This window comes from Aspergillus tanneri (assembly GCF_003426965.1).
Source record: "Aspergillus tanneri strain NIH1004 chromosome Unknown AapTan_3_pilon_pilon_pilon, whole genome shotgun sequence".
Taxonomy (NCBI): Eukaryota; Fungi; Ascomycota; class Eurotiomycetes; order Eurotiales; family Aspergillaceae; genus Aspergillus; species Aspergillus tanneri.
This window is the reverse complement of record NW_022984630.1, coordinates 2,707,680-2,721,695: the sequence shown is the minus strand read 5'-3', so window position 1 is coordinate 2,721,695 and position 14,016 is coordinate 2,707,680. Positions and strand designations below refer to the sequence as shown.

At 50.5% G+C, this 14,016-nt stretch overlaps 5 protein-coding genes across 5 annotated transcripts; 3 read left to right on the top strand and 2 right to left on the bottom strand.

The window, feature by feature from the left end:
* Nucleotides 1-292: 292 nt before the first annotated feature.
* On the top strand, nucleotides 293-2,294 carry ATNIH1004_004697 (putative C6 transcription factor (AmyR); the record flags this gene model as incomplete). Its single annotated transcript, XM_033569367.1, has 3 exons — nucleotides 293-1,278; nucleotides 1,329-1,779; nucleotides 1,878-2,294. 3 exons carry the CDS (start codon nucleotides 293-295, stop codon nucleotides 2,292-2,294), a joined length of 1,854 nt encoding a protein of 617 aa, XP_033428173.1.
* Nucleotides 2,295-3,119: 825 nt separating this feature from the next.
* ATNIH1004_004696 (glycosyltransferase family 31 protein) lies at nucleotides 3,120-4,559 on the bottom strand (the record flags this gene model as incomplete). The annotated part of the gene is made up of 1 exon (XM_033569366.1): nucleotides 3,120-4,559. One exon carries the CDS (start codon nucleotides 4,557-4,559, stop codon nucleotides 3,120-3,122), a length of 1,440 nt encoding a protein of 479 aa, XP_033428172.1.
* Nucleotides 4,560-6,432: 1,873 nt separating this feature from the next.
* SRP72 (signal recognition particle subunit SRP72) lies at nucleotides 6,433-8,543 on the top strand (the record flags this gene model as incomplete). The annotated part of the gene is made up of 4 exons (XM_033569365.1): nucleotides 6,433-6,753; nucleotides 6,813-7,086; nucleotides 7,136-7,280; nucleotides 7,340-8,543. 4 exons carry the CDS (start codon nucleotides 6,433-6,435, stop codon nucleotides 8,541-8,543), a joined length of 1,944 nt encoding a protein of 647 aa, XP_033428171.1.
* A 225-nt stretch (nucleotides 8,544-8,768) lies between these two features.
* On the bottom strand, nucleotides 8,769-9,896 carry ATNIH1004_004694 (uncharacterized protein; the record flags this gene model as incomplete). Its single annotated transcript, XM_033569364.1, has 1 exon — nucleotides 8,769-9,896. One exon carries the CDS (start codon nucleotides 9,894-9,896, stop codon nucleotides 8,769-8,771), a length of 1,128 nt encoding a protein of 375 aa, XP_033428170.1.
* Nucleotides 9,897-11,070: 1,174 nt separating this feature from the next.
* On the top strand, nucleotides 11,071-13,816 carry rfeF (putative transcription factor RfeF; the record flags this gene model as incomplete). Its single annotated transcript, XM_033569363.1, has 7 exons — nucleotides 11,071-11,076; nucleotides 11,270-11,322; nucleotides 11,473-11,517; nucleotides 11,709-12,243; nucleotides 12,346-13,228; nucleotides 13,285-13,352; nucleotides 13,406-13,816. 7 exons carry the CDS (start codon nucleotides 11,071-11,073, stop codon nucleotides 13,814-13,816), a joined length of 2,001 nt encoding a protein of 666 aa, XP_033428169.1.
* Nucleotides 13,817-14,016: the final 200 nt, after the last annotated feature.

The following is a 14,016-nucleotide window of genomic DNA, read 5'->3' as shown; positions in this document are numbered from 1 at the left end:
AAAAGTATAAGTAGAAAATCTAAAATCCTGCAGCCAAGAAGACACTAACCCGACCGGACCTGTCGACGCGGGGTCTTGCAACCTGCATTTCCAGGCACCCTCCCCGCGAGCTTCCCCAGATTTTTCTCTCTCCAATTTACAGTACCCTAGTTATCACCTGCATTGTTTTCAATGTCAGTCATCTTTCGTTAGTTATCAGCAGTATCACTGTCGGTTATGGGGTGTTGTGCATCCTGAAGGTTTTTCTTCATTCTCTGAACCACTTTAAACTTGCCCTCGAGCTTATCTGCCAATGGACTCTCCCTCTACTACAACTAACCAGAAACCGTTCAAACAAGCCTGCGACAATTGTCGTCGGCGGAAAATTAAATGCTCCAGAGAGCTCCCCTGCGATAAATGCCAGAGACTACTCCTCTCCTGTTCCTATAGTGATGTTCTGCGCCGGAAGGGACCGAAATTCCGCACCCTCTATCCTTTAGCTCCAATCCACCCACTTGTATCTCGGCGCGGAGAGGAGCGCCGCTGCCATTCTCAAAAGCACCCTCTCGATAGCGAATGGCTTTCGGAGTCGGGAACATATGCACTGCCAGGATCAGGTTCTCCTGTTTCGCCGTTCACAGCGGCCGATAACCAATATATACCTTCGGAACTCTCGGACTCATGCACCAGGCTTCCACCGCCGGAGCTGGTTTCCTCCCCGGACTCAACCAACTCCCTGTCAGATTCGCTCATTGGAGCAATATTCCCTTCGGCAAGACGTCTATCAGCACCGGTTCTACTGGCCCACGTCAATGTCTTCCTGAAGTATCTGTTCCCTATCATGCCAGTAGTGCAGAAAGAAAAGCTGCACCAAGACTGTCACCAACCGCAACATCTGTCTTCCCGAAGATACGCCTTCCTGGCTTCATTATGCGCGGTTACACACATCCAGCTGAAACTAGACGGTGCGACATCAGCCTCGAATCCTTCGCACCTGCAAGCCGGCGTCGACGGCCGTTCGGTCATGTCCGGCGAGGAGTTACTGGCGGAGGCTGTGCGCGCCAGAAAAGACGTCGACCTGGTGGATGAAATGAGTGTCGAAAGCCTTCTAACATCTTTCTTCCTTTTTGCTGCATACGGCAACTTGGATAAGCAGGACCACGCCTGGTTCTATCTGTGCCAGGCGACATCTATGGTCTTCACGCTAGGACTGCATCGCGAATCAACATACTCCGATCTGAGCGTCGAGGAGGCGGAAGAAAGACGAAGGATCTTCTGGCTACTATTTATTACAGAGAGGTAAACCCTCCTGCAGCTACATTCCCTGCACATGTTAACTCCAGCTTCAGAGGCTATGCACTACAACAAGCCAAACCAGTCATGCTCCGCAATTCCATTCATAAACCACAAGTTCTCGGCTCAAACGACCCAATCCTTGCCTACGGGTTCATCAACCTTATCAGCATCTTCGAAAAGCTAACTGTAAGTCTCTACGACTGGGTCTCTGCCGGCGGCGGAGACGGTATCTGCGCAATGCCTCCTACATCATCCATCCAATCCAGTCTCAGCAAGTCCATCTCATTAGAAGGGGTTTCAGAAATCCAAAAAGTCGACATCCTCATCACTCAGCAGTGGCTCCAAGCCATGATGTGGAAACTCTCCATGACACGTGCCGCGCAGCCTGGCGCACGCGATGATACCGTCCTCCCATTTCATCTGCCCGTATTGGTCGGGAAAGCAGTCATGGGCGTCATTGGAGCCGCGTCGCAAGGCGCTGTCGATGCGCACGGTATTGGAATGGTCAGTCCCTCAAGTCCCTCAACCCATAAACCAAATCCCACTATATCACCATACTCCCCACCATTTCATTGATGAACCCAAATCCTTATATTGTACAGGAACAAAAGCTCTTCGACCTAGGCACCTCCGTCGCGGACGTCTCCCGCTCCCTAGGATCAAAAGCGTCCCAACATCTTTCCGAATCAACCGTCGACCCTCGCGATCTCCTATGGGGAATACTCAACATGTTATCCCGAATCCGCGGTTCCCAGTCGTACTTGCTCCCTGCGCTCGTGGAACGAAGTAAGGGTGTCTTGGGCTTTGACTGTTCGCTCTCCGTATACAATCTCCTGCCACCGACCACTACCACCACTACTACTACTGCCGGGTCTGCGCTGTCTGATCTAGATTCTCTAGAACATGCGTGGGATTATGTTTCAGCTCAGGATGATCTCCGGGATCAAGAGGGGGATACGGTGGAGTCAGTGATGGGGATTATGTCGTCTTCGAGGATACAAGAGGATATCTCGTTTTAGAATGGGGGTGTCTTGAGTGGTGGAGATAGGTTCCCGGGTTTTTGTTGGGAAAGGATGATGTTGTAGTGCCTGATATGTGCATGCAGTGTTGATATTTATATATATATAGGGCTTGGTTCATCTCACACATACGGCGGAGTAGGTATTTGGGTTGATATGTATAGAAAATGATACCATATACATGCAATAATAGTGGCTGTATGATTTTTGGCAATGGTATGATATGTTGCGATTATAATTCTAAGAAAGATCTGCGAAAGGTATGCATAGCCTTTTTGGTCAAGTCGTTCAGATCTAAGGAACCTCAACATGATATTCCTCATGATCCTGTCATACGACCTGTTAAAATTTAAAAGAATTGAATTGACTGAAGGGTATTTAATGTACAAATTCAAAGGTCTCCAACTGATCCCGGATCAAACCCAATTATGAAAAGGGAGAAAACGCCCATAAAGAGAAAACCAATATGATCCATCAATTCAACCTGTCCACAAGGGACCAATCAGTATAGGAAGTAATAAAGACGCAATATAAAATCCAACCCATGCATGCGTTCTATTGCACAAGTCATCCAAACTTGTCAAAAAGCAGAGTCATAAGTATATGCGCCATGATGATTAAACCTTGTAAGGTTTGCAGAGAGAGGGGTTTCTCTCATAAACAGTTGAAAACTATTCAATGTATATGCGATCTCACCGAAAGTCGCAGTGGCTGTCGTCAAGTTCCTTCGGATCAATAGAGGCGACCGGCGTAGATAATTAGGAAATATGAGCGAAAAAAAAAAAAAAAAAAAAATGCAGCTCTAAAAGAAATAGCCAAGTAATATCAAGTTTGCCATACCAACTCCAAAACCTGATCTCCGTTCTTGGAATCGTGATGGATGTAATATTGTCGTACCTTGTTTCCGTCTAGAACCGAGTCTGCTAGCAAGTAGCTGAACTTATCCGCGTCCTTGGGGCGTAGGGGGCCGAGCGCATGGAGATACATCTCGCCATTTTGGGCATCCCAGGTTATCTCCATGGAAATATCGTCAGGATCAACCTTAGCGCCGTACTTCACCACTGAGTACCCGTTAGTAAGGATCCATCCGTCTGCAAACTTAAACTGTTGCAGGCGACAGCTATCACCGCACAGTTCGCCAACAATGCCGATTTTGGCCATATCGGAATGGAACCATGACTTCCAGTGATGCACAGAGAGTGGTGGGGGCCGCTGTGACTCGAAGAATCCAGAGAGATCACCGGTAAGGTCCAGTTGTCGCAAACCGGGATGGATGGTCAAGCGAGTGAGGGTATGCTGGTAAATGCAGACAGAAATCCTGCGGTCACCAGTGTGCGGAGAATTGGCGCATTCATTGAAAACCTCCGGCTTGCTAATCTGCTGAAGAAGAGGGCGGGACAGGAAGACACCAGCGCCGCCAAAACCCATCAAGCCAAAGCTCCCAACTTGCGGAAGACTCTCCGACACGCCCCCGACGTACATGGGCTGGTTTGCATCGTATTCTCCAAGAGCCTTCACCAATCCTGTCATCGATGGGAAGAACGTATCATCATCAATAATGCAGGCCCATTGCGTCTCCGATCGCACATTATGTGACAGGTGGGAGACTAATGAGAAGTACCGACGCTGGTATTCTTCATCCAATTGGGTCACATGTAAATTGATCCCAAGTGCATTCGCCTTCACTAGGACCTCACTGATTTTCTTTTCTTCGTCCGGCTCAATGAGAGCGAAAATGCGGGTGTGCGTATGGCCAGCCCAGTGATAGAATGCATCGAGCGAGTCATTCAATCGATCTAGCGTTGTCGCCACGCCAAAGTCGATATGCGACGCATTCGCTTTGCCAAGTGACTTAGAAACCTGGAGGGAGATTGGCGGCGAGACCGAACAATCGTCCTGCGACTGCCGGGTTAAGGTGTGGTCGTGGCCCTCGAAGTGCTCAAACAAAGTTGTCTCCAGGCGTTGTCTGATGGGTAATGTACCAGTTGTTGGCACGGCCACCACTTCCCGTTTCACATAGTCGGAGAGTTTCTGAATTTCGAGGCGACGGAGTACATCGAAGTCGGGCTTACATTGGACCCCCGAGGTGATAGTGATGTTGGAAACCGAATCCTTGACAGCCTCTTCTTGCCCCTCAACATGAGGCCACAAAAAGAAAGCAAAGCCGCCCACCAAACAGATGGCAACAACAAAGCGCAAAACTTTTTTATTCCACACCCATGATGTGCCCCTAGTCAGGGGTTTCTCCCCGCCATTTAACAACATTGGAGTCTGAAAGCGATCGCTAGATAGGGGAGGTGAACGAGCCGAGAAATCACTAGAAGATCATAAGCCTTTTGGTCCCGGCACGTCAGCGGGGAAAGTATGAGTAAGTAGAGCGGTCGCGCAAGCGGTCGGAGAAAGAGTAGCAGAGTGGTTGGAGAGGAGAAAAGATGGAAAAGAAGGCAGATGACGAGGATTATGGGGGTGGGGGGAGAGAGAGAGTAAGTAGAAGAAAGGGCCAAAGAGAAAAAAAAAAAAAAGGACCCTGAAACCGATGTTGCAAAGTACGAAAACAGGATGGTGACGGGCAACAAAGAGGAGGGGGGAGAGAGAGGGGGAAGGGTGATGACGGATCTGGCAATTAAAAAGGTTCAAATATAGAAAAACGGAAGGTGAAGAAGGATAGGCGATCGATCAAATGAGCTGCCAGAACCATGCATGGCTGAGAACCACATACGGTTTTGATTTTCCTGGGAAGAAAACGGACCTGAAATTGACGACAAAATCCGGTGGAGAAAAACTAACAACCGACCATGGGACAAGATTTTCTAGGCCTTCTGGAGGGAAAAAACTGTCTCCTGCTTGTCCGACCGCATGCAGCGAAGCAAGCCGACGACAGTTTTCATACAGGAGGGAGGATCGGCCGTGGACCGAGACCAAGTACGGAATACGGAGTACTGTGTAGGCATACCATGAGAAGAAGTGTGCCTTCCGCTTGCCCCAGCTCTAATTATCTGAAATCCCAGTCCATATGCAGGTGGCCGAAGTACGTTGGGGGCTCGAACTGCTAACTGCTTTAACTGGGTCCCGAATCAATATCGGACAGAAGAACGATGCCGAGACCCCGATTCAAGACGCGCGCGGAAGACATTCCAGGGGCCATCCGGGATGAAGAAGACGGCTGCAAGGGAATTGTTTAGCAGCGGCCGCTCTGAGAAAGACAGATACTGTAGATAAGAGAATTCATGAGATATAGATAGAGTTTCTTCGCATCCCTCTAGGCCCGATGTTGATGATGGACTGGACGGTCGAAGAAACCAGTGTCTGTTCAAGTCAGGGTCAGGTGGGTGCTTAGTCAGCAGCACCTGATTGGTCAACTACACACGACTGCTAAATTATCAATTTATTCCCAATATGCAGACGGAACTCCATAATGAGTGTTAATATGGAGTATGGAGTATGGAGTATCACATCGTCAGAATAAACATCTTTCGACAAAAGAAGCGGATTCAATCCTCGAAACTACATGCCCAAAGCGACGATATTAAAGATAGCCACATTCGGGGCCACCCCAAGGCTCCTGTCACTCCAATAACCAGCAAACAGAAGGCTAGATCCAACAATTAATCATATTCTCTGCAGAGCTATGCATGGTTGAATAGGGTCTGTTTGTGATGTAGCCAATATCTCACCCAACACACATGGGGACAAATACGGCGTATCAGTCGAGGCTAATACCTACTCCAACCCCTGATGGCCCCAAGGCCAAGGAGCCATAATCAGCTAACTATGTGGCTAATGGCCAATCCAGTGTGGTAATCGCTGCGCAAGGTAAAGAGTAATATCTCACTCGATCTGTTCAATCCATATGCTTAGTAACTATGTATGTCATCCATGGGTCACGGGATTTAAGGTTATTGTCACTTTACACCGCCTACCTATAGAATAGAACTACGGTGGCCTCCAGCACCCGTTGGTGCAAAATGCCCCAATGGGGAAATATCGCAATTCCCACAGAGAAGCCAACTCTCTGTCGGCTTGAGAGATCAGACTGACTGCCTTCCCTCTCATCAAAGGGTCAACCTCATCTGACCGTCTGCCCTAGCTGGGCTAATTACAATAACTTCATTGGATTATCTCCCTTATCTCCTCCACCATGGCCTCTCAATCGTTGAGCTCGTTGTTGCACCGCACATCCATCGACGACCACGAGGAGGTCCTGCGTTCGGCCAATGCAGCTCTAGCAAAGTCTAAATCGGATACCTATTCTCAGAATATCAAGGTTGTGGCCTTGCTGAAGCTTGATCGCTATGAGGACTGCCTGCGCGTGTTCGAAGAGGGAGGTGAGAAGTTGAAGAAAACCGCGGCATTGGAGTACGCGTATGCTCTGTACAAGTGCGGTCAGCTCGATAAAGCGATCGAGATCGTTTCACGTATAGTCGACAATCGCGGTGCGCGTCACTTGGAGGCTCAGGTGGTATGTTTCTTTCCGATAGTGTCACTCACATGAATAGTGCCTCTAACTTTGTGCCGTAGAGCTATCGATCAGAGAAATTCCGTCGGACAGCCGAAATCTATGAGGACTTGGCCAAGGACCAGGGAGCTCTGGACAATGAAGAAAATGACCTGCGCATCAACGCATGGGCGGCAGATGCTCAGTTGCAATGGAAAGGATACCCTGAATATGTCCGTCACACCCGACCGACGAGGGATGATCTGGAAGCGTTTGAGACCGTCTACAATGCTGCTTGCCTGAGTATCGCCAAAGGAGAGTTTGGTCAAGGGGAGATACTACTTAAGCGGGCAAAAGGTTCGCCTTGCTCAACATACTTGGGATGGCGCTTGCTAACCCTGCTTAGAGTTGTGTCGGACATCCGAAGACCTGACACCAGAAGACAGAGACGCTGAGTTGCTCCCAATTTCCGTGCAGCAGCTGTATGTTTTGATCAGTCAAGGAAAGTCGGAAGAAGCCGAGTCCATCCTGCAGGAAATCTCGGTCAAAGAGTTTGTTGTACCCTGCACAGTATACAAGATGTCGTACGCGCAAGCTCATATAGTTATAGTATCCCGGAACTATCGACCAAGAAGATCGCAGAAAATAACATCACCCTCGTCCGTGACACCGCTGCAAACCCGTACATCCTTTATAAGGCGTTACACAAGACCCCAGAATCCACTGGTAATGACCGATTGTTCGACTTCCAAAGCAACATAATCAGCGGCAACTTTAACGCGGCCGACCTTCTTGTTCAGAAATACGATGGCATCATCCGATCTACGTCCAAGACACGGTCTCACGCCCCTTGTCCCTCCATAGAGCCCGGCATCAACCTGCTTTCGGTATTTAACGCCGCGGCCCACGCCCATGGCCAGACCGGTGCAAAGGCCCTGAAAGCGATTCTACCCGCAGTAGAGAAACGACCAAAGGATCTCGGATTAGTACTCACCGCCGTCCAACTCTACGTGAGCACCGGCAACACGACCTCCGCCATCGCCACCTTGGAGAAATGCCTTGGACTCCTGGAAGAATCCATCTCCGAGCAGGACAAGGAAGTGCGATTCAACCCTGGCCTCCTGGGCATCCTTGTATCTCTGTACAAGCTCGAAGGCCGCAAGGTACAAATCCGCACCGAACTCGGCAAAGCTGCAAGCTACTGGCGCAGCCAGGCCGAGGCGCCTTCCTCCCTGCTACGAGCGGCAGCGGCATCACTCATTTATTCTGCGGATCAGTCCGATCTCGTCACCGCCGGCGAGCTGTTTAAGGATCTTTACCAGAAGAACGCGGATGACCGGTTTGCAATTGCCGGCTACGTCGCTTCGCAGGCAACCCTGGACTACGACAAGGTCGCATCACAAGTCAACCGTCTCCCTGCAACCACCGACTTGGTGTCAGACATCGATGTATCTGCCCTCGAATCTGCCGGGATCTCTCCCTCGTCTGCTACGGCCGCAGCGGCCCTTGCCAGTGCACGCAAGCGCCCAGCAGCAGACAAGGAAGGCCGTGCAACGAAGCGAATCCGCAAATCACGTCTGCCAAAGGACTACGATCCGAACAAGGCCCCTGATCCAGAACGCTGGCTTCCTCTGCGTGATCGATCCAGCTACCGCCCCAAAGGACGAAAGGGCAAGCAGCGTGCGGCGGAACGTACCCAAGGAGGCATGGTCACCGAAAAGACGGAGGAAGCTAACGCAGCAGCCAGTCAGCAGGGCAGTCAACAGCGGACTCAGGCTAATACTTCGAAGAAGAAGAAGAAGGGGAAGCGGTAGTGGCGAATACGTGCTAGAATTAAAATCATGTACAGTGGATACAAAACTCATTCGATGATTGCGATATGATAAACAATGCAATGCAATGCATTCTACCGGGTTTATGCCTGACAATAAATCAATAGAGATAGCTCCCCTTTTTTAAAGAAAGAAAAGAAAGAATGAAAGAATGAATAAATGGATAGAAGAAAAAGCAGAGACGGCCTGTGGTGAAATAGAAAAATCTCACCCCAACGGAGTCCTAATCGTCCCACATTGCCGATCAAACTGTTCGAAAATAGTCCGAAAGACCTTCAAATCCTTGATAGAGTCCACCGTCGTGGTCTTAGTTTCCTCCCCTTGCGTCAAGAATGCATGCATAGCATCCAATTCACAACGATAGACATCCTCTCGGGTATTAAACATTTCCTGGGCTCTCAACTCGCCTTTCTCGTCAGCCATTTCCACCCGGATGCTCACGGGGTCCGGCCCATACTGCAGCGTGACGGTCTTGTTCTCGCCGTACACCGTCAACTGCGCATCGCATCTCGGCACGGCATCCTCGCCCGTGTCATAGGTCAATGTGAACGGATACTCATCACTATAGTGGAACACAGCCGAATAGAACGGTTCATTCACAGATATATTTGACACCGCGTCGGGCGCACCGAACGCCTCCCGCATCAATGATAAATCGTAACATGCTCGTCCCGTAAGTAACCGCGAGAGGACGATTCGCTCCGGCGTGAGCTCTTGGCCGGGAAATACCTCCTGGAGGAGATTCCACGTGGAGGATGATGTATCCTGTGACGATGTGGGCGTGGTTAACGACGACGGAGACGAAGATGAAGACGACACGTCAAGATGCTGCCTCTCTACCATGTGCGATGGCGACGACCGCGTCTTTCCCTGCCCGACCCCGACAATATTCCGACACCTTGCGTAATAGATCCGTCCCATGGTGGACACTTCGCTTTTGAATGTCTCGAAACAAGGGGCATATCGTCTGGCGGAGGCGACGAACACCCGCCCCTGCGAGTGGCGCTCGGCGTCGAGAATGCGGTGTGCGCTGGGTAGGCTCACGCTGACGGGGTTTTCGACCATGACGTGTTTGTTCGAGGACAGGGCGGCAATGGTGAACTGTTCGCGCTGAGCGGCGGGTAGAAAGTTGAGGATCAGGTCGATAGAGGGATGGGTGAGGACGGCCTCCGGGGTGGATGCTAGTGGTGGGCCATTCGGATTCGGAGAGGGAGGTGATGGAGACGCATCGTAGATGAGGATGACTTGGTAGGTTGGTAGGGATTGGAGAATAGGAAGGTAGAGGGTGATGGATTTGTCGGTGAGGATGCCCACGCTCAGGACGGTTTGGGTCATACTGTCTGTCCTTATTCTCTCTGTATCATGAGGGACGAGAGAGAGGAGAGTGAAGGAGAGAGAATAGAGGAAGGGATGTACAGGTCATGTTAGCTCAGGGCTATATAAACACCCCCTAGTTACGCAAGGGATTGATTCCTTTGTCAACGGGGTGACATCAGCGGCGGTTGATATCATCCTCGATAGCCTCACATCTTCGACTCACCTCCCTATATCCTTGAATCAAATATTAGGACAATAGATTGGAGGTCCATTTAGCTGCGTTTTGTACACGTTAACTTTCCTTGTGTATCCTATCATTGTCTGTCTTTTGGTCAGGTTCTGTTAGCTTCAGATTCCCTGTTTACGAATGCCTGCATAGCCCACGGGGTTACCGGTTAGGATACAGCAGGTTAGTAGACCTTTGGTTGATCAATTGATTGACTAATTAACTAATTAACATACTCAGGCCTCTTGGATATGCATTATATAACTCACCGATGTATATTTGGCTTGAAAAAATACCTATTCCACGGCATTTAAGCGCCGGAAAATACATAGTTTAGAGCACTATTAGCCTAGTAGTTAGGCAACCAACAGTCTAGATGCCTAAGTTAGCCTTAATATAACTACAGTTTATCATGGACACATACGGTTAATAAGAGAGGGGTAAACAATGGTAGTACAAACTGTAATATCTGTGCATAATACCTAGATTCAATAATTAGCAGAAGATGCCAAAACACTAACTGGCCTAAGCTTGTATAAATACTAACAAGCTTAAAATATAAAAATAGAGCACGAGCTCCATAAGATTTTTAATTTTTGTAACTAGCGTGTACTTGAATTCTCTGTATTTTTCTGCTTTTTGATTCTTTTCCGATTGCTTCTTGAGATATATAATCTCTATAATACCATATTAAACGGTAGATAGCTTATATCCAATACCACAGGAGTCTGATACGAGTCAACCACCAATTATTCTGCAGATCTCAGCCTGTCTTCACCAAATCTATTGTACTGGGGCTCATCGCCCCAAAGCGGGTCTTCTAACAGGCTAGTGCCGTCGCAATCATCACCATCCTGCAGTTGTGTATTTATTGGTTGGGCATCTCTCTGTATAACTTTACCTTCTTTCCACCTCTTCCCTCTCGACCTATTGTTCTCTCTGGTCAACCTGAAACTTTCATCCACCATGGGGGTAAGTAAACACTTGCAGCCCTTCCCTTCGACTGTTTACGTCTTGTCGTCTTTTGTTGCCCCGCTTCGGCATCGCAAGACCAGACGAGATTCCCACACAAGTACAGGGCTAATCTCTGCATCCTACATGATATTCTAGTTTGCCTCCAAGATCGCCGGCATTCAGAACATGAACAACAACCAACCTCCTCCAGGTTACCCGCCTGCATCGCTGCAGCCTGGAGGAAATACGGGTGGATACACGGCTGTAAGTCTTCCTCGCACAGCCAACGAGCTAGCTGCTCCCCCTCCTTCTGCTCTACTGCCCCTCTCTATTGTCGTCATCGTCATCGTCAAACTCTTCTCGTCCTCTTTCTGTGCCTTTTGACTCATCAGTGCGCCTAATCTTACGCCTTAGCAGCCGCAGTATCAAGCGTATCCAGGTGGGGCTCCTGGAAATTCGGTAAGCTCGACCTTTTGTGTGTTTTGATCGTGGTTTTCCTATTTCTCAGTAACTGCTTCCTTCCTTCTACCTTTATTTTATATATTTTTCGTCTTTTCTTGTTTGATTTTGTTTTGTGTTTCTTTCCCTTCGTCGCTTGATTTGAACACTCTCCACACCACTTGCCATCCTACTCGCCTTCTACCGGTCAGTCCCCACGCCTACAGTGCTCGCTCCGTCAACTCTTCCCCACTTCGTCGCTGGTCTCGACAACATCGTGCAACCATGTCGCGACCGTACTATAACCAGCAGGGGGGATATCCTCCTCCGCACGTGGGCCCAGCTCAGTCACCTAATCCAATGGCGCCGACCCCACCGCCGCAACCACAGTATCGAGCATACTCTCCGTCCACCATGGCTCCCTTGGTTCCTCCGAATAAGCCAGTGCCTTCACCTTCTCCGGCCCCTCCTGGTTACTCGGGCGCTCCCCAGCCCTCGCAGTCTCCCGCATCTTCGGGGTATCCTCAACCGCCGTACAGCTCTCCGCCGCTGCAGGGCTATCCCCAAGCTCCCTATGGCACAGACCCACGATATCGACAGCCTCAGGGGTACGGACAACCGCAGGCATATGGGCAACCTCAGGGATATGGACAGCCCCAGGGCTACGGCCAACCTCCCGCACCTCCCGCACAGCCTCAACCATACGGAGCTCCTGGGTCACAGTACCCTACACACTCATCTCCCTATGTACAGAATGATTCCAGATATTCCTCATTGTATCAGGCGTTTTGATATTTTGTTTTATCAAGTATTGTGGCAAAGAATGATACTGACAGGCACGGTTATTAGGCACCTCCATATCCCCCGCAGAATGCACCCTACCCAGGGGGACCCGTTCGTGCCCCGCAGCCTGGACCTCCAGGGCCCCCAGGACCCCCAGGACCCCCTGGCTATGGATACGGAGCTCCAGGGGGGGCGCCTCCCGCCCCCCGAGCCACCGAGCAGCAGATTGCCGCCTATCGCCAGCTCCTGATCGGAACCATTCAGGAGAAAAACCTCCAGCACTTCTATCCTCCCGATAGACTGGATCGACTTATCCAGGGCCTAGCCAACGACGCACCCGCCAGAGTCAACAAACTGATGCATGAATGGGCAGTTCCCCAGGAAGTGGCCATTGATATTATCAAGCTCTCTCTGTTCGATGTCATCCTCTACGTGGACGACAGCGGTTCAATCGAATTCGAAGAAAAGGGGGTGAGAAAGGAGCAATTGAGACAGATCATCGGCATTGTTGCGACAGCTGCGTCTACTTTCGACGAGGATGGCATCTCCGTGCGGTTCATGAACTCCATGGAAGTCGGTGATGGAATCCGCAGCGTGGACGATGTCAACATGCTCGTCTCGCGAGTACGATTCTCGGGACTAACTCCGCTGGGAACTAGCCTTAAGAACAAGGTTCTCGAACCGATGGTCGTAGGCCCTGCTCGAGCGGGGCGCTTGCAGAAGCCTGCTTTGATTATCACAATTACGGATGGCCAACCCGCCGGAGAGCCCCTGGATACGGTCGCCAACTCGATCCGCTTCGCCATTCACGAGGTATCTCGGACTCCGTACGGACGAGGTGCCGTCTCTTTCCAGTTCTCGCAGGTAGGTAACGACACCAAAGCTCGCGATTTCCTTTCCAGCCTGGACGAGGACCCGCACATTGGAAACCTGATCGACTGCACATCCAGTAAGTATCCCTGCATCTAATACCAGGGGACGTGGTCATGGTAACACCTGCATCAGATTTCGAGGTGGAACAAGACGAAATGTCTCGTGCCAACCCACCGATCCATCTGACGCGAGAACTTTGGGTGAGTGTGTCCCCGGTTTGTTGACCTTGGCACATCTAACCAGTTGACTGCAGTGCGCTAAGTTGATGCTCGGCGCCATTGACTCGTCCTATGATACCAAAGATGAAAAGGCGGCCGGCCGTGCCGGTGGTGCAGTAGCTCCCCCTCCTGCCGGTGGCCCGGGCGCATACGGAGGCGGCTACAACGCACCACCCGGCCAGGGCCAGCAAGGCTACCCTAATCAGCCTCCTGCCCCGAACTACAACCAGCCAGGACCATACGGCTCTGGCCCGGGATACGGTCAACAACCACCCTATCCTCCCGGCCAGGGTCAGCCTCCGGCACCAGGGTATGGACAACCGTACGGTGGTCATGGCTCAGCCCCGCCCCGTCCATCTGGATATGGCCCTCCTCCCGGGGGGGCCCCTCGGGGATATCCACCGCAGGGGTACGGACAAGGTCCCCCACCTCCGCCCAGGTATTAGAGTGATGGATGAGTGAAGCTAGCACCATGGATTTTTTTTTTGACGTACTATCTCATTTATTTCTTTTAATTGTTATTCTGGTTGGGGGGACATGGGACTGTATGCGTTATGACAATCTCTTTCCTTGCTTTAACGAATCAATCTTGTACCAAATGCTTCGAAAAGAGACTTGAATTGGTGGGGGAATCTGGGGCAAGAAT